Genomic DNA, 25,025 nt, shown 5'->3' on the forward strand with positions numbered 1-25,025 from the left:
ATGAGAGCGAATAAGGGGGCTGAGTTGTTCATGCTCAGTGTGGGTGAGTAGTATTTTTCTCTTATTAGTAGTACACCTGTCAGTGAAGGGGAGGGAAATGGGTTACTCTATCATTAAGTTACAGTCTTAGTGAATCTCTCTCTGTACAAGTATCTCATGGACTCGTGGTACAGTAACTGCATTGTTATTCATTCATGGCCCAGTTTCCAGGCATCTGTAACTGAATCTACAGGCATACCTAATTTTATTGTTCTTTGCTTTATTGCGCTTCGCAGATACTGCATTTTCAAACAAGTCTATCAGCGCCATTTTTCCAACAGCATGTGCTCACTTCATGTCTTTGTGTCCCATTTTGGTAATTCTTGCAATATTTCAACCTTTTTCATTATTATTGTATGTGTAAAGTGCCGTCAAGTCGCAGCCGACTTATGGCGACCCCTTTTGGGGTTTTCATGGCAAGAGACTAACAGAGGTAGTTTTCCAGTGCCTTCCTCTGTACAGCAACCCTGGACTTCCTTGGTGGTCTCCCATCCAAATACTAGCCAGGGCTGACCCTGCTTAGCTTCTGAGATCTGACGAGATCAGGCTAGCCTGGGCCACCCAGATCAGGGCATTAAGTGCAGTACAGTAGTCCAAACAAGAGATACTAGAGAATGCACCACAGCAGTGAAAAGCCTTCAGTACTAGAAGGGATATAGCTGTCAAATCCGCCAAATGTGGAAAAAAAAAGTGAGGCCACTGCTCCTACCTGGCCTAGAGTCTGGATTCAAGAACACTTCCACACTATGAACCTGATACTTTGGCCCCTCACTAAGAAAGGTATTTCCATCACTTCTCCAGATCTAGGGCTTCCAGTACAAACGACTTCATCTTTTCAATGTCTTCATCCTCCTTCAGTCTGTTATGATTTCAGATGACATTCAGCAATATAACTGCCTCTTGTTGACTCTCTCGATTGTGGATCTGCTTCTAGTTGCTGATTAATGATTTTATCAAAAAGGATTTTATTAGTTTTAGGCTGCTGTGAGTCTTATATGTTCATCCAGTGCTCTAGCACCACGTCACCCTGCCTGATCCTCAAACTCGCAAAAACAAGTTTCGGTGTGCTCCACCCTGGCAGCCAGCATACTCTGGGTCTAACAGTGTGCAAATACGGGTCTTGAAAAGCATTTGGGGAGGAGAATATTCTGCACAGGGAGAGGGAGAGAGAGAGCAGCAGATACACACAGGTTTCTCCCACACCACAGAATTCCTACTTCCAAAGGGACAACTTCTAGAAATAGACACTCATTTCCCCCCACTTTTTAAAATCCTTTATTGGGAAGGAAAGCCAGTTGGAAGGAACAGCTTTGTAAATACCCTTCCTCCTAAATTTCTCTGCTCAAAATGTAGGGTTGCCAACTGCCCGGTTGTGGCGGGCAATTGCCCGCCAATCAACTGGGCTGCCCGCCAGCCAGCTGATGGTTGGCGGGAGGAGTAGAAAGGGGGGGAACGATCCCCTGCGCGCTTCCGAGAAGGCTCCAGCCTCCTGTTCTGTGCTGCAAGCCCAATCGGGCTTGTAACGTGGAGAGGGAGGCTGGAGCCTGCCTCCCCATCCCATCCCTGCTGTGTGCGTGCACGGTGGGGCTTGGAAGGCTCCAGCCTCCCCCCAGACCCCCGCCGTCCTCAGGCCCCGCCCCCAAAATCTCTCGCCGGTGGCGAAGAGGGACCTGGCAACCCTATCAAAAGGGCTTCCTCCTAAAGCATTAGGTCTTTGTTACATATGTTTGCACATTATTTGTAATCAGATCTTCAACATGGCTGCTTTGGAACACTCATCACTCCACTAGTTTGGGAACCCCAGAGTCCTTCATCTAGGATTGCCAATTCCAAATTGGGAAATTCCTGGAAATTTGGGAGTGATACTTGGGGAGAGCAGATTTTGGGGAGGGAGATGCTATAGAGTGTGGGGAATGGGATGCCATAGAGAAGCCATAGAGTGTGATCTCCAACACAGGCATTTCCATCAGGGGAATGGATCTCCATAGTTTGGAGATCAATTGTAATCCTGGGAGAACTCCAGGCCCCACCTGAAGTTGGAAAAACCTACCTTCATTTAGTGGCCTTTAGAAAAGAAAATGTGTTGGTATGGCTATCCCAAAATCAGCCAGTTAACTTTAACCTCCCATTCCTAACAATCGTAAACCAGTCTTCCCCATTCCCCTGCCCGCCAATCATTAAACACGAATTCTAGAATGACAATTAAGTTCGTATCTAATGATATAATACAATTTCTCTGCTTTATATGAGCATTCTGAATCATGTCTAACATTCTATGCTTGTTTTCAGATTTCTGTAATCCTAATCCAAGTACATTGCTCATTAGATGTCTCATCCTATTGATCTCATTGACCTACACTATGTTGCCTACCTTGGCTGTCAATGAGAAAGGTGGACTATAAACATAATAAAATAAAAATATCTGAGGTAAGGCAGGCATCAACCATAGAGAGGGCATGTTTGGCTGTATCATATGGAATGCCCTCCCCACATTCATCTGCTTTATACAAAATCTTCTTTGGCACTAGGTTATAATTTATTAGTTCCTCTGATTTTTTATTCTCTTCTGTATTAGATATTTCATTCTGCCACGCTACTGTTTACCTAATTTAGGAGATGTTGGTAAATGTGAGGCCCCTTTCTACCTGTTTTTATTTTGTTCTCTATTTTTTAATGTAATCTTAGAATTTAAACTTCTATAATTTTGCTGGCTTTGTTTAAATATATTTCAGTTGGTGTTTTCATGGCTTTGACAAAATATATACAGGGTCGCCACAAGTCAGCTGTGACTTGATGGTACTTTATACATACACATGTTGTTGTTGCTTTGGTTTTTGCAAAGTTGATATTCTTTAAGATGCTTCATGACCCAGAAAGGGGTAAGAGTGCACAAAATTAATGCCTCTAGGTTGAGCAGGTAAGGAAGAAACATTAATTTGGCCACTAGACGCTATGGGTGATGTTAGGGCAGGACCTTGGGGCAAAGGTCTGTCGCCTGGGCTCAGCAGGCGGCCCTGAAATGTAACAGGTTGAAATTCACACACACTGCCACACTAAGAGGGAGGGGATCCCTTGAGTCTGCCTCTAGTTTTGAAAATGTTTTTTAAAATGGCAATCGGGATGATGGTATGACGTGTAGGCTTCTATATGCATGTGTTCTGTATGTCCTACTAACCCTTTGACTAACCCTAAACTTTTGTGCTGGTTGGCTGCAATCCCAGTTAAGAGTGCCTTTATTCTGCTCAGACTACCCTGCGCCCCTAATGGCTGCAGTCAGAACTGCATCAAAAGGAAAACAATGGGAAAGGCATTGGGCTGGATGAAGCATGATGCCAGTCTCAGGGGCCCTCCAGTTGACTCCCCCCCCCAAATTGGGCACCCAGCCCCCCTCTCTGCGCCTCTAGCCATAGCTCCTTTAAACATAAACATTTGAGAGAATAAGCTACTGATATTGCCACTTCTTTGCCTTGAATGGGTTCTTTTTGTACGGAGTTGGGTTGGGCTTCAATTAAGGTTTCTCGCGGAACATATTTTTGTGGGTTTGCCTCTTTTTAAAACCATTGCTAAGTGAACTTTGGAAGATGTAGCACTGGATGCTGGGTGGGAAGCCCAGCTGTTGACTGGAAGCTAAGAGTCTCGTGAGCCTAATGGGGGGGGGGGACACAGTTTGGTATGCTCCAGGATCCATCAGACTTACGGCCGGAATGACATCAACATTGTCATATAAGCTGAGTGTGTTCCATGAAAACTTACTTACTGGTAAGTGTGTACAAGACTGAAGCCTTCGTTTTGTTATTGCTGCTTGTTTTTAATTACTCCAGTTTTGCTGAGAAAAACCTAAAAACAGGGAGCAAGGGAAACATGCCGTGAGCCACTCTACAGTGGTCAGGCTGCTTGCCTTTATCACAGCTAAATCCCTAGGTAGATGGGAGGAGGACTGAAGACTCCTAGGTTACCTTGGTGACAGGACTAATACAGCTTTCTGATAGGCTCTTGGTTTACAGGGGATATTTTGAAAGCTGCTCCCCCCGCCCCTTGCTAAATTTCTGGATAAAAATTCTCCAAAGAATGTTTGCACTTTCTCTAGAGAGACTGGGCTGCATTCCCTTTCTTTCTAAAAGCTCGTTTTATGACCTGATTATGAACTCAAGCCTGGAGGAACCAGTTTCTCAGGCACGGCAGTTCAGCTCCCTCGGAAAATAATAAGGTCGACTGCAAGAAACAAAAGCCTTGTGGGCACTCTTGCTCACTTCCTGCTGCTCAGTAGCTGACAGGAATCTAAGCCGTGCCTCAACAGGCAAGGATTTTGTCCAGGTCTAACGGCCATTCAAGAACTTTGTTGGGTTCTGCAGCGATGTGAGAAGACATGCCTATACGTGTGTAAATTGGCTGAACGATGCCCGGTAGAAGCCAGCCACGTTTTTTTTTTTTTTTTTAAATGCACACTTCATTAGGTGCTAGTTGGGAGTGGTACCAATAAAGGCACAATGACCCGAGGACTTTGTCCTCGTGAAGTTACTTCCTCCTAGAGCGCGAAATGCTTTATTATCATGAGTCAATGAATCTTTCCTCATCTCTCATGGAAAACAGGCAAAGCAAAGAGTATCGCTGAGGAGAAAGGGAAACCTCACATTTGAAACAAAACACTAGATCATCCGCCCCGCCCTGCTACATTGTGATATTCTGTAAGTTCACACCCTGGGCGAAAACGCACGGTCACTTTAGCCTCCTTTATTCCCTGTTTCAGCCAGGATTCAGCTAGGATCGAACGCACGTTCGGCGAAAACGCATGCGTTCGATCCTGGCTGAATCCTGGCTGAAACAGGGAATAAAGGAGGCTAAAGCGACTGTGCGTTTTCGCCCACTATCTTATCCACAGAATTTGAAATACTAAGATTCTGTGAACTTCCTTTTAAAATAAAAATGTCCAGCACTCTGGCTTCTGGGAAATGCTTGAAACCTATGCAAATTCTTATTGCAAACAACTACAGCACTAACAAGGCCCAAGGACATATTCCAGAGCCCAGTAGTGCTATTCTGAGGTGAAAAATTGGTTAGGAACATGGCAACAATGTTTCCCCAAGGCATTTGTCTGAAGTGAAATGGTTTATGATAGTGCTGTGAGATGAAGAGCCATGTTGAGCAAGCTTCTGGAGAGGCAGCATATACTTTTCCCAAATGAATGAATGAATGGATGAATGGTACCTTATGGTTGATTCAAGGCTAAACTAGGTGATACATGTGACATGAGTTGGGTCGAGGCAACCTATGATTCGACTTGCAGACATACATGATGTTGGGGAACGAACGTTCCCAACTGCACCAGGGCCTAATTTGGCTTAGGAGTGCAGGGGGGGGGGGAAAGAGGGGTTTCAGCCCCCTCTCCTGGACTGTTTTCCCAGACTGAAATGTCTGCAGGGGACCACAGGATGTGGAGCAGCACAGTGAGGAAAACGGGACATCTGCAGCAGTTTGTGCTTGGGAATGTTAGTTCTTCAATGTCATGCATATCTGCAAGTCAGGTTGGGAGACCCAACTTGTGTCATATGTGTTGTCTAGTTTGGCTCTCAGTGAATGGTATTTTTCCCATCCACGCGGCAAAGACCAAAAGTGATTTTGTCCTCTTTTCTCTCTTTCTCTCTCTCTAGTTGTGGCAGCTGTTGTGTCCCTTGAGGTGCAAATGCCCGAGAAGAGACTTGAAGTGGCAAGAGGACGGGCTGCCACCCTGCTATGTACCTTTCAAAGTGATCAAAAAATTACTTCAAACGACTTGGGTATCTGGAAAAAAGTATCTTCAAATGTGAGCAATCATACATGCACAATCTATGCATGAGTGTCTGTGGGAAAACCAATAAAATCAAGGAACCAGATTGGCCTTTCTGACCTGTATTAGAGGGGCTGCAAGCAGAAGAGATAGCCTAAATTCTGCTTTAGTCCCTGAATTTACAGTGCTATCACATTACTTATGTTATTAAACTGCGGAACTCACTGTCCCAGGATGTGGTGATGGCTGTCAACTTGGAAGGCTTTAAGAGGGGAGTGGACATGTTCATGGAGGATAAATGAATACTAATCATGATGCATATCTATTCTCTCAAGTATCAGAGGAGTATGCCCATTATATTAGGTGCTGTGGGCTTCCAAGAGGCACCTGGCTGGCCACTGTATGAACAGTGCTGGACTTGATGGGCCTTGGTCTGATCCAGCATGGCTTATGTTCTTATGTTCACTTTGTACAATCACTTTGGCCCTGATTCAGCACTAATTACAGATGCCCAGTCATGTGTAAGACCTGTGGCTGCAAATGAGCACATACATCCCCATGCACATCAAAAGATGCACCTGGCCGGGATTAATATCATAATGGAATTATTTATTTAGAAAGATTTCTATGCCGTCTCTAGAAAATCTGCTCAAGGCTGTTTACTATATGTAAGAATAAAGACATGAAACACAATAAAATTTGTTAAACTCAGCATTAGAAGCCCAGGTGGAGCACAAGCAACTTGAAATAAGCCTCATAAAATAATTCCCATGTTGAAAGCAGACTATCAAAGTGATGTTAAAAGATCAACCCTTTCCTTAAAATCCTGTGCAAAAGGATTTTGTACTGGCACCTAAAACAGAATAGGGTAGGTGAACATATGAACACATGAAGCTGCCTTCTACTGAATCAGACCCTTGGTCCATCAAAGTCAGTATTGTCTACTCAGACCAGCAGTGGCTGTCCTGGGTCTCAGGCAGGGGTCTTTCACATCACCTACTTGCCTAGTCCCTTTAACTGGAGATGCCGGGGATTGAACCTGGGACCTTCTGCATGCCAAGCAGATGCTCTACCACTGAGCTATGGCCCTTTCCCTGGTGAGCATCGGGGCAGGGGGAAGCATTTGACTGGCAAGGTGCCAAAGCTAAAAAAAGCTCTGCCTCTGGTCACCACCTGCCTCACTTCTGAAGGTAGGGCACAGGTGGGAGCTTGTGAAGAAGATCTTAGTTTGAGAGCTGGACTGCATGGGGCTGCTAGATGCAGAAGTTCCTGAGTCCCAAGCCTTAAAGGGCCATAACAGTAAGAACCAGCACTTTGAATTGTGCCTGGAAAAGAGATGGACAGCCAGTATAAATCTTTCAACACTGGAATGATCCCTGTGTCCTGCCCCTGATAGGAGTTGGGCTGCCACATTTTGGACAAGCTGAAGCTTTTGGACCATTTTTAAAGGCAGCCCCAACATAGAGTGCTTCATAGTAATCTAAACTGAATATGATCAGAGCATGGATCACCGTGGCCAGAACATTCTTTTTGAGGAATGGTTGTTAGCTACCATATAATCCAAAGCCAATAAAAGGCTCTTACATGCCACGGAGGAGACCTGCATCTCTAACCGTAAACCAGAATGCAGTAGTACCGCCCCCCCCCCCCCCCCGGTCTACAAACCTAGTTCTTCAGGTCCTTCAGTCCTCCAGTACAGGCTGACTCCTCAATCGTTGAGCATTTTATCAATTGACCAACAGCAGCTCAGTCTTGTCTACACTGAGCTTCAGTTTATTGGCCCTCATCCATCCCATTATCTTCTCCAGGCACCTGTTCAGGACTTCCTGAGATCCACATGACTCAGCTGTTAAGAAAAGAGAGAAGTGGGTGTCACTCACATATTAGTGACATCCCTTGATGATCCCTCCCAGAATTCGCATAGATGTTAAACAGTATGGGAGACAAGATGGATCCCATAACCTAAATGCCATGAGTAGGGTTGCCAGCTCTGGGTTGGGAAATACCAGAGTTTTTTTGGGCAGGGCCTGAGGAGGGTGAGTTTGGGGAGGGACTTTAATGCCATAGAGTCCAACTGGCAAAGCAGCAATTTTCTCCAGGTGAACTGATCTCTATTGGCTGGAGATCAGTTGTAATAGCAGGAGCTCTCCAGCTAGTACCTGGAGGTTAGCCATGAGGCTGAGCACACACACACACACCCCTACACCACCTTCTGGAATGAGCTGGTCAAATAAGGACAGAATGACTGAAGCACAGTGCCCCCAACTCCCAACCCAATAACTATCTAGAAGGATACCATGGTCAGTGGCATCAAAAGCTGCTAAGAAGTCCATGAGAATCAGCAGGGATGCACTCCCCCCTCACTTTCCTAGCGAAGCTCATCAGTCATAGTAACCAAGGTTGTTTCTGTCCCAAACCCAGGTCTGAAACCAGATTGAAATGGGCTGAGATAATCAATCTCCTCAAAGATTGCTTGAAGCTGTGTAGCCATTATCACCTCAAGCACCTTACCCCAAATGGAGACAGGGATGCAAATTTGCATGTGCATCAGCTATGTTAATAGAAGTCTAGGTTGCAAACTTCTTGCTGGATTGCAGCATCTTTTTCTCTGTGTCTCATTTTACCCACTGGTGGAAATATATAACTTAGTTTGTTTTCCTAGTTTCACAGGCTATACAATGACTTTCACTATGTTTATCAGACGATAACAATTAAGGAACTTAGGGAAAAGCTGAAAAGCATGCAGCGAAATTTAATATATGTTTCTCGGAAGTAAGCCCCTGTATTCAATGTATTCAAATATGTGGCCATTGGAACAATGACTGCTAATACTTCAGAGATCAGAGGAAAAGGCCTTCTGGTTGTCTGGAAGTGAAATATCACTGGCCTCATGAGGTCTTCTTTTTCGCAATACTTGCTTTCACGCTAGGACATTTTTGCCCATTCCTTTTCTGCATTCAGCTGTAAATGGAACTGAAACTGGGATTCCACAAAATAATCATTAATGTATGTAATTCCCAAATGTGGCCCCATCTGTGTATACTTAAATCAGAAGACTAGGGTCAGGAATGGGAAACTCTTTCTACAAACCAGAGAAAAGACTTCGGGTTTGCAGAAAAATCTGGAATCTCAAAAAGGGGGGTTAGACTCCCCAAATGATAAAGAGGTGCCTGTAGCTTTAAGAAACAGATGCCCTCAGTTGCCATTGATAGGTAACCATACACTATTGCTAGCCTCCAGGCTTTGATTTCTGTCACAAAACGGCAGAGGGGGATCAAGGCCCTTTGAGGAAGGACTCATGGGTAGGGTTGTGCATACTGATATACCCAAACCAAAACATGGGAATCTGCCCTAAGCCAAATAGGTGGTTCTCAAAAAAGCCAAATATTTATTCAGCTTTCCCGGGTTCGGCTATTTGCCTTTGCTCATATGCATGGCTTTGTGCTTTCCCCCATCTTTCTATCTTTGACTGGTTTTGCTAGGGCCCCATAGTTGGGACCCTTTTGAGGCAGGGGTCATGCAATCAGAGCCAACTTGGTCTGACCAACCATCACCATTCAGTGGGTTAATCTGGATCAAGCATAAACGTTATTTAAAACAAGGAGCTCACCCAGTCCCATCCGGAGGGATATACCCTCCAACTAAAAAGAACAGGCTTCAACAGCTGCTCACACCACCAGGCTTCTGAAGGAGAATTCCTCACCCGCAGTCTCCTTCAGAACAGCCCTCATGGTCATGACCTCGGCTGGCTCCGATATCACCCCCCTCCCCATGAAAACCTGCTTTCACAAAGGTCACCCCTAGTAGTGGCTTTGTTTTCCCACACCGTGACCATCTCTTGAAATCAGAGTTTTGATGACTATAATAAAGGACTTTTCACAGGATGTCATTTGCCACCAAAAGAAATGTTTTCTGTGCCTTACTTTTCTTGCATTTAAGCTTTTTCCCTCAATTTGGAAGCTAATTCGCATAGGCATAATGCTATGCACCGCAGATATGAAGGGAGTCGCAGACCTTGAGGCGCCAGCCTGCCAATTGGCTCTTTCCACCATTCCTCAGCACAGCTGAACTTCTGAACCTAAAAACTGATGGACAGCTTGGCTCCCAAATGCCTGGAGGATGGGGGTGACCCTTTGCTGGGCCATAAAATTGGACACCCTGTCCCAAAATTGCCAAACTTCGGTGACCATCTAAGGAGAATCCCTTGCAGCTCCACTGCAAATTTGGTGACTCTACCTTCACCAATGCCCCCACAGGAGCTTCGAAAAAAAATCCCCATAGACTATAATGCACCCGAATTTTTTTGGTAAACCCGGAAATAAAGCCAAAATACTTCTTTACCAATATGGGTTTTCAGCTTATTCCAGGTTTACCATAAAAAATCGGGCCCAATAAACCTGAACTTGAAATTTACCGATTTTTTTTGTGTACAACCCCACTCATGGGACCAGGCTCAGCATCAACCACTTCATAACTTGCTACCACCCAACTTGCATGACTTATCCATGACAACCACCACCACCCTATGAAAGCCAGTGTAGTGCAGTGATTAGAATTTCAGACTAGGATCTGCCATGGAAGCTCACTAGGTGACTGCTTTTTAAAGAAAACTGTCCCATGGAGGTCTCATGAGGCAATGTAGGGAGATCTTGGTGTTCATTTTGGGGGCTGCTAAGCAACCCACAGCCAACACTGCTGAGGCTGCCAAGACTCAGTTCAGTGTGTGGGGAGAGGGAGAGAGATAGACTAAAAAGAAGGTAAAAATTGGTGGAAGGAAAGTAAAGCTGCAGAGTGGAGGGACAGGAAGGGTAAAAAAAAATGAATACTGGAGATGGGGGAGAGGAACAGGAAAAGGTGGGATCATAAAAGTGTGAGTCCTCAGTCACTTACTTGTATAATACTATATTTAGCAAAAGTCCAACTTCTAACTAAAATTTTCTTTTGTTCTTTTGGTTTATAGAATGACTTTTGTTGTTGTTCTCTTCATAGCCAGCAGTGGCATTCCTGAATCAAAAGATAATTACCAGTTTTTGAGGGGCGGGGGATAGAAATGAAGCACTACATTTCACTTTGCAGCCAAAGCCATTTTTAAAATTTATTTTTACTGTAATTTTGTAAAAGTAGTCAAATGGTAATAAAAAACTGAAAGTGCCTTTGGCAAGAAAGTGAGTTGGTTAATAGCCTAGACTCTGATAGAACTGAAATAGATCCTGTTTTTGAAACATTTGAATGTTTTACGTGTTTCACTGGTCTTTCGCAGGTTATAGGAAGATATCAACAGTGGAGGCAAAAAGGTTTGGGTGGGACCTTTCCTCCCTTTAAAATACCTTTTAGGGGTGTGCATTACAAAATTCCCAAGCCAAAAATATACACAAAAATCACTGTTTTAGGTCAATGCCATGATTTCCCAGAAAACAAATCTAGGATTCCTGGCATTATGATCCCCTGCCCCAAATCTGTGTTGTTTTTTGTGTTGGGATGCTTGTCATCAGGCATCTTTACTTTTTAAAAGGAAAAAAGGACCATAATGTGGAAGGATAGCAAACACAGAGTTTTCAGTGGAAAGGTGTAAATGTTTTTTATTGTCAGTCAATCACTGTAAAAGTATATATATATAAATAAATGGACACAGTCAAGAATAAATGGTGCTATTTTCCCCCTGACAGGAATCAGTGGAGAGAAGTGCACCTGCATCAAAAGGAACCTGCTTTGTGTGTGTGTGGGGGGTGTCTATAAAATCAAACCCCTATGTCCATTCTGCTTGAAATTTAGGACTTTAGATTAGAGGCAGGGGTATGTTCTGTGCAAATTTGATGCCATTATCTGTAAAAACAACCACCCAAGATCCTTGAATTGGTTCCCCATTAAACACAATGCTCCAGAAAATCCAGAATCGCCCCAAAACACCAGGTTTGAAATCCAAACCAGTAATGTCCTATCTGAAAATCATCAGTCATGGTAAAGCCCCACCCCACCCCAACTCCCAGATCCAAAATTATAATGAATTTTTTCTCTGCGCACACCCCTAACACATAATTATGACACAACAGTGGAAAGCCAAGTATTTTTGCTATGGAAATTAAGACTGCATTTCTGTGCTTGTGTGTCAGTCAGTACAGAAATACAATGGGATTAACATCTGAGTAAAGATACAAGCCTTTCAAATTGATTCCCTTTTTCCTTCTCCAGGAAGAAATTGTTAACTGGTACTTTGATGGTGGAGAAGAACCGTTTATACCACAGAATTACAAAAATCGTGTGACGCCGATTGGAAATCCAAGTAACAACGACCTCTCCATCACCCTCAGTGACGTGATCATGGGTGACAATGGAACCTATGAATGTTCAGTTCGCATGCGCCATGATCTCCCAGTGAAAAGTGCACAGATGGATCTTGTGGTCCTTGGTAAGGCATTACCAGCTCCAAAGCTTTCTTTATTTTGTTCCCAAAATTGGTTCTCGTGCATGGCGTGCTTTATTCCCAGTTGACACTAGTAGGACTCCCAGAGATGGTGAAAAAATGTTTAAAATTTGCTTTGTTCTAATAAAGGTGAATTCAGGGCTTAAACACCTGAATTTCAAAGCACACACATCTTCTCTGATCTTTTATATAACATTAACAAACAAAAGAATCATGTGACTACCAAGTCCATCCTCATTTGTCATTTTTGTTTATCTATTACAAACATGTCCCCCTTCTGGATGCACACCTTAACGTGGTGAGGGGTTTGTGAGTGTCAGGGAAGCTGAGAGCAATACCGTAAGGGGTCTAGACTCTATCAAGAGACTAAACTCCTAGCAGAGTCACTCAAGACGGAATGGTCACAGCTGAGACACCAGACAAAGATGCATCCACCCCCTTAAGGGATCAATGGCCACATCCGCAGAAGTGAACAGGCAGTTCCAATGAGGATGGGGGTAGAGGAATCCCTGAAGGTTAGCTACTGGGCAGCAGCAGTAGTGGAAGGTGACACTGGTGGAAGATCTTTCGTAGACAACGGCAGTGCCACTACGGCTAACTCTGGTTAGTACTGCGCAGAAGAAGGCACTGGTAAACCACTTCTGACCAACCTTTACCTTGAAAACCCTATGATGAAACAATCCAAAATGAAAAAAGATATAGTGCTGGAAGATGGGACCCCCAGGTCGGATGGCACTCAATCTGCTACTGGGGTAGAGCAGAGGACAAGTACGAGTAGCGCTGTTCTTAATGATGCGATTGGACTAAAGCCGAAAGGACGTTCAGTGGTTGACATGAATAGATGCAAAAGGAAAGTCCGAAGCTGTTCGACGCATATAATAGGAACATGGAATGTGAGAAGCATGAATCAGGGTAAGCTTGAAATTGTTAAACAAGAAATGGAACGCATGGACATTTCAGTCCTGGGAGTAAGTGAATTAAAGTGGACTGGATTAGGACATTTTCAATCAGAAAATTACAAAGTGTTTTATTCAGGGAATGACAAAAAGAGAAGAAACGGAGTTGCTTTAATAGTGAGGCAAGATGTAGCAAAGGCAGTCAGGAGCTATAATGCAAAGTCTGACCGAATAATATCAATCAGACTTCAGGGAAAGCCTATCAACATAAGCATCCTTCAAGTTTATGCCCCAACTACAGATGCTGATGAGGAAGAAATCGAAAGTTTTTATGCCAGTGTTCAGGAAGAAATTGATCACACACCTAAACAAGATATGCTGATAATCATAGGTGATTGGAACGCAAAAGTAGGAAACAAAGCAGAATCAAATGTTGTTGGCAGATTTGGGCTAGGAGCACAGAATGAAGCAGGAGAACGCCTCGTAGAATTCTGTGAAGACAACTATCTGTTCATTGCAAACACATGTTTCAGGCAACCAAATAGACGATTGTATACATGGACATCACCAGACGGCCAGTATAGAAATCAAATAGATTATATAATTGGAAGCAGAAGATGGAGAACTCTATTCTCTCAGCCAAAACAAGACCAGGAGCTGACTGCGGTACAGATCATGAATTGGTAATATCGAAAATCAAGATAAAGCTTAAGAAAAACACCAAAACATTCATAGCACCAAAATACAATCTAAGCAATATTCCTGAAGAGTTTAAAGACCATGTAAGGAACAGATTTGCATTACTAAGTTCAAGTGAATGTAAACCTGAAGAACTATGGGTGGAAAATAGAGATATTATCAAGGAAGAATGTGCAAAGACTATTCCTGTAGCCTGTAGCCACAAGAAAAGAAAAACCTCGATGGATGTCTGAGGAAACTCTTAAAATTGCCAGAGATAGACAAGAAGCAAAAGTAGAAGGTGACAGAAATAGAATCAAAAACATGTACATCCTATATTCTTATTAGGAGTGATCACACATCTTCCAAATGTCTTTTACTCAAACAATAAGCTCTATTCTCTAATTTACCTTTCAACCCCAAAACGACTGTGGTCTGGCCTCTTCACTACAATCCTCCTTTTGACCCTTTCATGGCATCTCATGCCTATAAAGGTCACTTTTTGCTGCCTTATTTTGTAAAGCCATATAATACTCTTATGCAGTGGGTTTAGACTGTATCTTATAAATAGATATTAGGTTAACTAAGGTCTTTTGTGTATGGGAGTTTTACCTGAGGTTTGTTGCTTGCTGGACCCACATTTTCATGTTGGCAATCTATGCACCAGCAGCCTCCAAGCTCAAATCAACTCCCCGCCCCTTTAAATGCTGCTTTGTAATTGGATTACTTTGTAGAGTTTACTGTGAGAGAAAATCCCCCCCAAACCCAAAAGCTGCATGAAAAAGCATTTTAAGAACAAAAAACAGAAAACAGAGCAATCTGAAAGGGGGGGGGGAGAAATCCAAGCCTTGGTTTTAAAAAGCCTTTCCTCTGCTCAGAAAAAGCTTGGAGGAAGCAGGAAGCATTTTAATCCCTGCCTCTTTGCATGCTGCTTTGTAATTGGCTGTGAGAGAAAACAAGCTTGCGTGTCCTGTGTTTTGCCTTATGCATGGGGATTTGACCCGGGCTGAGCTCAGGGGAGAGGGAAGAATTGGGTTAACAGAGGAACAGGAAGTCCTGGGATTTGTGAAGGCTGGCTGTGAGGTCATCTCTAATGGAGGGAAAACTCATGCATAACTCCAAGGAACAACCGAGACAGACTGGGGGCAAACATGAGTGAAAGTACCTATGCATAAATTATCTAATTTAGGAACACATTGATGGGGTTGCCAGGTTCCTCTTTGCAACTGGAGGGAGGTTTTGGGGGCAGATCCTGAGGAGGGCAGAGTCCATTTTAAGATCAGGCTTAATTCTAGTTCCTTCACAAACTCTCTAAACAACATGCCTCAGTCCTCCTGTTGTGTCATTTTCAGGTGAATTGAATTGAATTGAAAAAAGTTGTAAACCTTCTCCAGGGGTTGCCTTCCTAACACCGGGAGGAACACTCATCGTCAGAGAGGGATTCTTGGTTTGCTAATCTTGTTCCCCCTCTCCAGAATAAAGTCCAGATGTAGGGTCTATGATTCCTGTTGTTAATCCAGCAGCAGGCAGTGGGGCTGTCTTTTTCACGACTGGCGTGTACCCATCCTATCTTCTCCATGAACACACATGAAGCGACCTTCTGCTGAATCAGACCCCTGGTCCATCAAAGTCAGTACCGTCTACTCAGACCGGCAGCGGCTCTCCAGGGTCTCAGGCAGAGGTCTTTCACATCACCTACTTGCCTAGTCCTTTTAACTGGAGATGCCAGGGGTTGAACCTGGGACCTTCTGCATGCCAAGCAGATGATCTATCACTGAGCCCTCCCCATGACTTTGATTGCTGTTAAGGTAGCAAGTAGTACCTGGAGGAGTCCACTCTACTTTGGCTACAGGCAATTATCTCTCTGCAGAACTCCTTGATCAGCCCCTAATCGCGTGAAATTATGTTGTAGCTGGCACAGTCCCATTGAAGTGGTTGGGCTTTAAGCACCTGTTGCAAAAGCACAGTCCAAACAGTCATTAATTGTTTGTAACAGGTGTACACAGAGCCTCGTGGTGCAGAGTGGTAAGCTGCAGTACTGCAGTCCAAGCTCTGTTCATGACCTGAGTTTGATCCCGACGGAAGTTGGTTTCAGGTAGCTGGCTCAAGGTTGACTCAGTCTTCCATCCTTCCAAGGTTGGTAAAATGAGTACCCAGCTCGCTGGGGGTAAAGGGAAGATGACTGGGGAAGGCACTGGCAAACCACCCCGTAAACAAAGTCTGCCTAGTAAATGTCAGGATGTGACATCACCCCATTGGTCAGGAATGACCCAGTGCTTGCACAGGGGACCTTTACATTTTTTAATATGAGTACAACCTATCCTGTCCAGCTGAAAGGAAGCAGAAATCATGAGTTGTATGCTGCTTTCCCAGCAGCAGTGTTGTCTAACTACTACTTCAAATGAAATCAGTCTTGGTTGGCTATTTGGAATAGTTCCCATATGCATCAGGACCACAGGCAGTGTTTCGGGCCATTTGAGATTTGCCCCTGAGCACATTTTAGTGATGAAAAAGCCAGAAGAGTTTCAGACACTGGGGAATGACGTTCAGTGAGGTTAGTGGCTGCTTGATCAGCAAAAACATTTTCTTTTGTGATGGGGTCATTGTCTCTGGTATAGACCCTGCAATGTGGTAACAATAATGGTACCTGGACTCGCCATTTCTGGTATCAGGGGCTGAGTTTCCTGCACCAACCATGTGTTGCTCCACTTCTAGGGATGATTCTTTTGTAAATCCATCTGGCATGGCAACATTATTACACCATAACATGTGGGACCAGATGTTGTAATCTTGAACCCTTATAGCCAAATAAGCGATGAGGAGGACAGGGACAGACCTTTCCATTGCAGTTCAAATGCGGTTAAATCAGGGCCGGAACAAGGGCAGCTTCTACCTGTAAATAAAATTCTACAGCAATCTGGCTAGAGCTTTGCAATATTATGAAATGTAAAGTACCAAATTCATGGGGACCTTAATGAGATACCAAAGGGAATATTATATATTAAGCAAACCCTTCATAAAGATCTTGGATTCTCGCTGGGCAAATACTGATCTTCTCCCAATAAGTATATGAAACATTACTATAGCAGCCAAGTGAACCTTTAGTGGGGTGCCAAACAAGCCCTCTTGAGCTAAATGAAGCAAACACTCAAAACTAATCCCAGGAGACACATTATATAGTTCAGGCCTTTCAATGAAGCCAAGGAGACAAAGTTGTTCCACAAGTCTGTAAAATTTCTAAGCAGATGGGTTTTTTTGGTGCTATCTAGAGCCTCTTTGACTAGATCTTGATAAACCTTGAATTAATTTTGAATAGGCCATTCACTGAGATGCAGGATGGCTATTAAACTGTGGTGATGAACTGTGCCCTGTGAGAAAAGGGTGCTATCATGGGGAAACACGTAAAACTCTTCTCCCCAGGACACTGAGAGGAACCTGGCAAACTAACGTTGCCCAGGCCAAAAAGGTGGCACTGTAAGCTCCTTCATCATCTTACAGGGGAATGTGGCTATGAGTGGGAAAACCCCACCTTTCAGAAATTGGGAGGAGAAACAAAGACCCAGTCACCCTCTCAGGAGCACCTATTGGGCCCTTGCTGAGGGAATCTGCCAGGTGATTCTGGGAACCTGGACTGTGGATGGTCTCTTTTTTTAATTTTTTCCCAATTATATCATCATATATAACAATATCCAGTACTATGAGATTAATAACAGTGATGATAGTAAAAAAAACCCACATATATTAATACAGTTCATCAATAATATGACTTCCCCCTCACCTTCTTCCATCATAAAGTAAATTATGTAATCTTTTGCTAACGGAACTAATCCCAGTAGTATTTTAATAAACATATTCTTATCCTATCTAAAGTTATTAAATCAGTACTAATCAAAACTTAAAAAATAAAAATAAGGGATTAGTTCAAATAGTATTCTTTAAATGGTCCCTTTAAGGATTAAATTTTTACAAAATAAAAACAAAGGAGCCTTTAAATATTTGTATATACTCAAAAAAATAACAATAAAAAATAAAAAGATGTTAAGTTCTCCTACATCTCCCTCCGTTTCTATTAAGAATTAAATGTTTTATAAATCTTTCATATATCCCTAGCATTCATTTCAGACATGTTATAATTCTAGTAATCCAATTATCATATATAGTCTCAAAAATATTATAATTCTGATAATATATGATTCTTTTTCCAGTTAAGCCAGTCCTTTTAATCAGTTCCTTTTAATCATATCACCAAAAAAGACCATGAAGACCACATTTATTCCTTTGCCCGGAATTTCCAGCGTTTCCTTCCCCTCCCCATCAACAGTAAGCGTCGTAAAACATCCTTGGAGGTTGTTGGTGAAGCCTCTTCAACAAATCGATAGTCTTCATTGTAAATCCACATTGCATCCCAAATTCAAGGAAAATGATTCTAACAACTCCAGTTTTTCTACTCGTTAAATCTTCCAAGCAGATATTGAACAGTTCATCAAACAGGTTGAAAAAATCAAAATCAAATTGAGACACATTCAGTTCCATTGTTATCAGCCAGATTTGTTTTTTAAGGTTTTCCACTTCCTCTGATGAATTCTTCTGTTCTTGGGCACTCTCGACAAGGGAAGGTTCTTCTTTAAGGACTTCAAGGTCTTTCTCATTCATTTTTAGAGCAGTTGGTTAGATAGAAGCATTAAAGGAATTCATCATAATGGTCATTTGATTCCTCTGCTTTGACATCTGTTGGGGCAACTGTTCATATTGTTTTGTGATTATCTCATTTTACTTAGCAAACATGTCTTGAATTCTTTTCTCCATATCTACTTCTTGGGTTCTTAGAATTTAGATGTTGCAGGTATTACAGTATGCTTTGATGGTTGTTTTTTTATTTCCATAATTTTGGCAAGTCTTAAAAATTGATTTTCCAGAATATGGGTAGATTAATAGTTCATGTTAAGTCCAATCGCTGAAAATTTCCACAAGAATTCCTCAAAAGAGAGCTAAAAAGTGAGTTTTAAAATTTGAAGTACCATTAAGTTTGTTTTGGACACTCTAGGTCGGTATGCAAACAGGAAATAGGAAATCAACAGGAAACTGCAGTCACGGACCTTCCATCGTTCCCTTTCTGTAGTTTTTTTTAATGGGAAACCTTTTAGGTGATGCACCAGGGGGAATTCATTTCCGGTCTTATGGGCTTCTATACTTCCCGTCTCCCTGTTGTCGGCAGGCGTCTTGCAATAGAGTAGTATTACTGGCTAGAGGTCTTCCAGCACTTCAAAATAAATCTTGAGGACGTGCAGGAAGCCTTTCCCAGCCGGGAAAAGGTAACGTGACCAAGGCGAGGGTGGGTTTTATTTCTTCTTTCCCCTCAAACGTCACAGACTCTGATTGGTACTTGCCACGTCTATCAAACAGTTTGGTTGTTTAGTCTACCCCCAGATCGACTTGATAGAGTCCTTGCCACTTTATCTGATCTCTTATCTTAGCAGAAAAGTTTTTAAACGGTAGGGGGAGAGAATGCGGAGTTCCCAGTTGATTCTGCCAATCAATTCAGCCTTCTATTCCCGGTAAAATCAAAAGAGTTCTTGTTACTCACTTAGATTTCGGAGGGTGAGGTTTTTCTTCATTAAAATAGTTCTTAAGAAGGTTATAGGTGATGGAAGTCCAAGCCTGATGCCAAAGAAAACGCTTGCGGCGATGCTATCTCCTCTTTATGCCAGCAGGGACAGACATCCACACCTCCGGGGAGCTTAAAAAGCTACCTCAGAGAGTATGGGAGTCACACCGCTTTCTTCGGGATGCAGAGGAATTCCTGCGTCCCGGTCCACTATTTAGAACCGGGTTGGTGTGCAAAAAACACACCAATTCAAAGTGTTTCTTGGATTCCCCAGGGAGCTCTCCCTAGAGGCGACTGCTTGGAACTAGCTCATCACCAGAAGTCCGACTGTGGATGGTCTCGATCATGGAATGATAAGTGATTCTAAAATCGAACTGCTTCTTGTCAAAGGGACAACAAGGCCATGCCTTCCTGTTCTTTTAAATAAAATATGGCTGTCGTATCCTCCATTGCTACTTGAATGACTTTCCTTTCCAAGCTGAGCATGAAAGGTTAAAAGTGCATAACAAACTGCTCTGAACTGTTTATGTGCAGTTAAGCTTCCTGAGGGAACCAGGTACCACTGGCTATAAGATAGTCACAAGGTCCCCACTCCACACTGTGAGACAGGCATAGCAGTAGCTGGTGTTAAGTCTGGGAGAGAGATCCTGAAGAGGGTACCCTCCATCGAGTGTCTTTCCTGTCATCCTCCAAGCTAGTGAGTGAATTATAGATCTGAGGATGCTCAATGTCTTACTTTGGCTGTGGCAAAAAGGGTTGGAAAACTCTGAGAAATCAAGTCTGAAGAAATCTTATTCAGAGTCTCACCAAGGGTACTACAACAGCAGTGGAGGCCATCAGAACCAACAGCCTCTTTATACAGAATGGCCTCTAACTTTTCTCAAGGATGGAAAACCACTAACATTGAATCAAGAACTCTCCCTATGAAAAGGACCCACAGAGGGGGTTGCTCATTTAGTTTTTATAGGGTCTCCTTCAGGTTATGTACATACGTAACTGCTGTCAAGTTGCAACCGACCCCAGCAAGGGGCTTCCAAGGCAAGAGAGAAGCAGAGGTGTCTGCCATTGCCTTCCTCTGCAGAATCTTCCTTGTCAGTCTCTCATCCAAGTACTAATCCTGCTTAGCTTCCAAGATCTGTCGAGATCATGCTGCTTTCCCTCCCAAGCCTTAAAGTTACCGAGAATCAAATCAGTTGAGAAAATAGCTCATAACCTATCAGCCAATCATCCAGATACAGGAAGATCTTGCAACCCTGTTTTCTTAGATAGGCAACTACTACCACTGTGACCCTGGCAGAGATGTTGAGTACAATTGTCAGGCCAAAGGGCAGGACCTTGTATTGCAGGGATGATGTGCCACACTGGGATCAAGATAACTTTCTGGAAATGCACTGTTTTGGTATGGAAACACACACCCAACAGGTCCATTGGACACACACCCAACTTTGGCCATTGGACTCTATGGCATTGAAGTCCCTCCCCTCCCCAAACCATGCCCTCCTCAGGCTCCGCCCCCAAAATCTCCCACCGGTTGAGAAGAGGGACCTGGCAACCCTACTCTCAGCAATGGATAGGATGTGGTAGGGTGGTTGGATGAAAGAGGAAGGTTATGTAGATAAGACCTGAATTCTAGGGCATAGCCTTCTAAAATGATAGCCCCAGGGTTCAACAGCCTGAGATAATGGCTTCTCATGAGAGTTGGGCAACTGCCAGATCTCCCATAAAACAGAAGAACATGGAGTAGGCTGACTGTCAAACACCCTGCTTATGAGAGGAGATGGTTAAGAGACCGGGACATGGTCTTTCTCTTTTGGGAGTGGAACTTTATCCTAGGCAGACTGCGTATATGAAGATGTTTGGGGAGAACAGAAAACAAGTTTAAAGTATTGTTGTCCATGGCCTCTGTAGTAAGGCGTTTAGGGCCCTTTGGTGTATGAGAGGGTTGCTGAGAGGGGGTGACCCCCAAAGATGTATCTATTTTTGCAGATTTTCTCAACAGCATCATCAGTTTGAGAATGGAAGAGCTCTGATCCCTCAAAGGGGAGCTCCTCTATTCTGGCCTTTGTTTTGCTAGGCAATGCAGTTGAATGCAGCCAAGCGTGCCTCCTTAAGAAGACAGCACTAGCAAGATTACATGCAGAACAATCTGCCACGTTTTTAGAAGTGTTACTCTGCTATGTAGACAACTTAAAGACCTCTAACTGCAGAGCCTTAGCTAATCTATGCCCCCCCCCCCCGGGATGAGTTCAGAATAAGAATTCCCCCCCATAGGAACAGATGATAATGTCTCATGATCCCTCGCTTTGTAGTTCACATCTTAAAGGTAAGGGCTGAAGAGGAATAGACTTTGCAACCAAATGTGTTCAACCTGTGGCCCTCCTTACCCACTGGAGTGAATGATGGGGACCCCTCTGCTTCCCCTGGAGTGCTTCCATAACCATGGAATTTGATCCCAGCTGACTAAAGAGCAAAGGGCATCCATCATGGTCTTTCAAAGATTCTCTGTTTTCTTTAGTGAGGCAAGTACAGAGGCAGCTGACAGCCATGGACCCTTGGTGATGCCCAGAAGACTTTTCATAATGGGGAAAGTGACCATATCCATGTATTTTATATGGAGAACACTAAAGATTGGATCAAATGCTGGAGGTGTGGAACAACTCACCTCAGTTTCTTGATACTACACTAACAGTACCAGTGACATTTAACTAGGTAGGATCCATCTTCCAAGAAGCCATAGGAAGTGTAGGACTAGTCATAGCAATCCTGAAAATGCCCCAGAGATCCAGCAAAAGAATGAGATTCCCAGTAGTATTTTGACTCTTCACCCATAGAGGGTATTCAGAAGGAAATGCCCTTCAGCACTGTTTGTATGTAGGATAGGGAGGGATATGATGCACCACAGCCACAGGAATCTCAACAACCTTTTCTTCTGAGTTTCACAGGACTGAGCAAACCTTCAGTGAGGAGTTCTAACATTGGGATGGTATTTTTGGAGCAGAGATGACTTTTTTGACTTTTCTAGAAGAGGGCGGTGGGAGTCAGCATCATGGCTTAACGAAACAGGGGGATTGGCACCTGCTTTTGCCCTGGAACCATTTGCAATGTCCTCCTTCTGTTTTGTTTGTGCCTTGCCTTTTTGGCAGGGGGGAGGGGCTGGATGCTGGCTTCTTTGATGATGTCAGAGTGGGGACCGGAACCGAGGCTGGAACCAAAGAAGGAGTTGAAACCAATTTCGTGGCTGATGGATGCCAATCTGGTTTGCCCTTTGGGTGTCGCTTTATACGTTGGGGGGCTTGAAGGTCTATCTGAGGTTGAACCAGAAGGACTTTCTCCCACAAGGCCACCTTGACTTGTGAGACCTGGTTGTGGCAGGCTTTCAGAGTGAATGCAGCAGACAGAACGTATCAACATGTCATCAGGGGCAGATTGGCAATTAAGGCCAGTATGACGAGCCCGGGTGGGCCAATGGTCTGGGGGGCTGCCCTCCCACTGGCGCCACCCTAGGGCAGGCATGAGTTAGAGGTGCAGGAAAGGAGGGCTCACGACGGTGAGGGATGCCCATGCAGCTGGTCCTTGCCATAGTGAGGGATGTGCCTGGCCCACCCGGCCTCACCCTGCCAGTCCACCGAGCTTGGCTGGGCACCTCCTGCTCAGGGCTGGCTGGACAGGTGCTCCCTCCCTCCTCCAAGGGGAGTAGCCCTTCTCCAAGGCCATTTCTCCCCCCTCCACCCCATGTTCCTCCCTGAGACATAGTAAACATAGCAAATGGTCATCAGACTGAGAGACGTTAGCACCACAACTGATACAATTCTTAAATAGAGTTTTCTGTGCCATTTCAGAAAGATAAAGCTCTAAACTCTTCTCCTTAGTGCAGGGGAAGTTGAGCAAACAACAGCAGGTACAGGGAAACAATATGCCCCCTTTTCCTTTTCAGAGATGCACAGTACCTGAGTTTAGGATAACCCTGACCTTAGGATAACTGAGGGACAGGTGCTCCCCCCTCTCCGCCATAAAGTTTAGGAAAGAGGAATGAGGAGGGAGGGAAGTACCCTCATGCGCTCCAAAGTGCTATTGAATTTTCCATGGTAGGTCTGTGTCTTATTAACGCCAGGGACTTCAGTTATTGGTACAACAAGCTATTTATTGAACTTCTATAACACAAAGAAAAGCTCAACAGTTTCTCCCTGTGCCTGCTTCTCTTTCTCCCTAGGTCTTAGGGTTACCAGGTCCCTCTTCGCCACCAGCAGGAGGTTTTTGGGGCAGAGCCTGAGGAGGGCGGGGTTTGGGAGGGGAAAGACTTCAATGCCACAGAGTCCTATTGCCAAAGTGGCCATTTTCTCCAGGTGAAGTGATCTCTATCAGCTGGAGATCAGTTGTAATAGCAGATCGCCAGCTAGTGCCTGGAGGTTGGCAACCCTAGTGGGTCTCCTTCTAACTTCCTGTTTCCTTCTACTTGCTTCTCCCCTGTTCCAACCCCTTAATTAAGATTACATTTCACTACAGTCTGTGCATGTACAGTACCCATGTGGGATTGTTCAGTGACCATGAGGGTGAAACTGCATCGGGAGCACTGCCAGCACTACAGCTTCCATCTTTATGTTGTCAAATCAACTTAGGTTATGCTTTTTTCCCCACTTGATCTAGTGACGCCATCCACACCAGAGTGCAAAATTATAGGGACGACAGAGTATGGATACAACATTAACCTGACCTGCAATTCTCAGGAAGGTTCCCCAAAACCTCAGTATTCCTGGCAGAGGTTTGATTTACAAAACCAACAAAGGGAACTCAAAGGATCAATAGTATCAGGTATGAAAAATTTAATTACCCTACAATGCTTTATGGAATATATTTTTCAGGTTTGAAATGCATTTGAATTGTTGATTTTTGAAGTCTGTTTATCACAATAGGAATTTAGAAGTATTGTGATTTAAACATATTTCTTAAACATAATCCTGTCATCTTGGGAACAGGCAATGTAGGGAAGTTTTGGTGTTTTGTATTTATCACATGCTCATGTAGCCCAAAGAGTAATATATATTTCTTATACCTAGAAAAGATTCTGAAGTGTAAGGATGTGTCACTGGCCACCAAGATTAAGTTAATTCATGCCATCATATTCCCTATTACTATGTATGGGTGTGAAAGCTGGACATTGAAGAAAGCTGATAGGAAGAAAGTAGATTCCTTTGAAATGTGGTGTTGGAGGAGAGTGTTACGGATACCATGGACTGCAAAAAAAAAACAAAAAACAGTGGGTTATAGATCAAATCAAGCCTGAATTGACACAAAGATAAAATGACTAAACTGAGGCTATCGTATTTTGGTCACATTATGAGAAGACAAAGAGTCACTGGAAAAGACCGTCATGCTAGGAAAAGTTGAGGGCAGCAGGAAAAGAAGAAGACCCAACAAGAGATGGATTGACTCAATAAAGTAAGCCCCAGCCCTCAATTTGCAAGATCTGAGCAAGGCTGTCAAAGATAGGACATTCAGGAGGACATTGATTCATAGGGTCGCCATGAGTCGGAAGTGACTTGACGGCACTTAACACACATACCTGTTATAGAACCCCTCTCCCACCCACCCATAATGATTAAAGTTCCCATTCCTTTTAAAGTG

General features: G+C 43.7%; 1 protein-coding gene across 1 annotated transcript in view; it reads left to right on the plus strand.

Annotated features, from left to right (window-relative positions):
* Positions 1-25,025, plus strand: part of GPA33 (glycoprotein A33) — a 32,811-nt gene continuing 7,786 nt past the window's right edge. Inside the window, exons 1-4 of the mRNA XM_056858716.1 lie at positions 1-43; positions 5,688-5,839; positions 11,993-12,209; positions 24,048-24,212. Coding sequence (XP_056714694.1) covers positions 1-43; positions 5,688-5,839; positions 11,993-12,209; positions 24,048-24,212 — 577 coding nt within the window. The remainder of the gene's footprint in view (positions 44-5,687; positions 5,840-11,992; positions 12,210-24,047; positions 24,213-25,025) is intronic.

This window comes from Euleptes europaea, chromosome 12 (genome assembly GCF_029931775.1).
Source record: "Euleptes europaea isolate rEulEur1 chromosome 12, rEulEur1.hap1, whole genome shotgun sequence".
NCBI lineage: Eukaryota > Metazoa > Chordata > Lepidosauria > Squamata > Sphaerodactylidae > Euleptes > Euleptes europaea.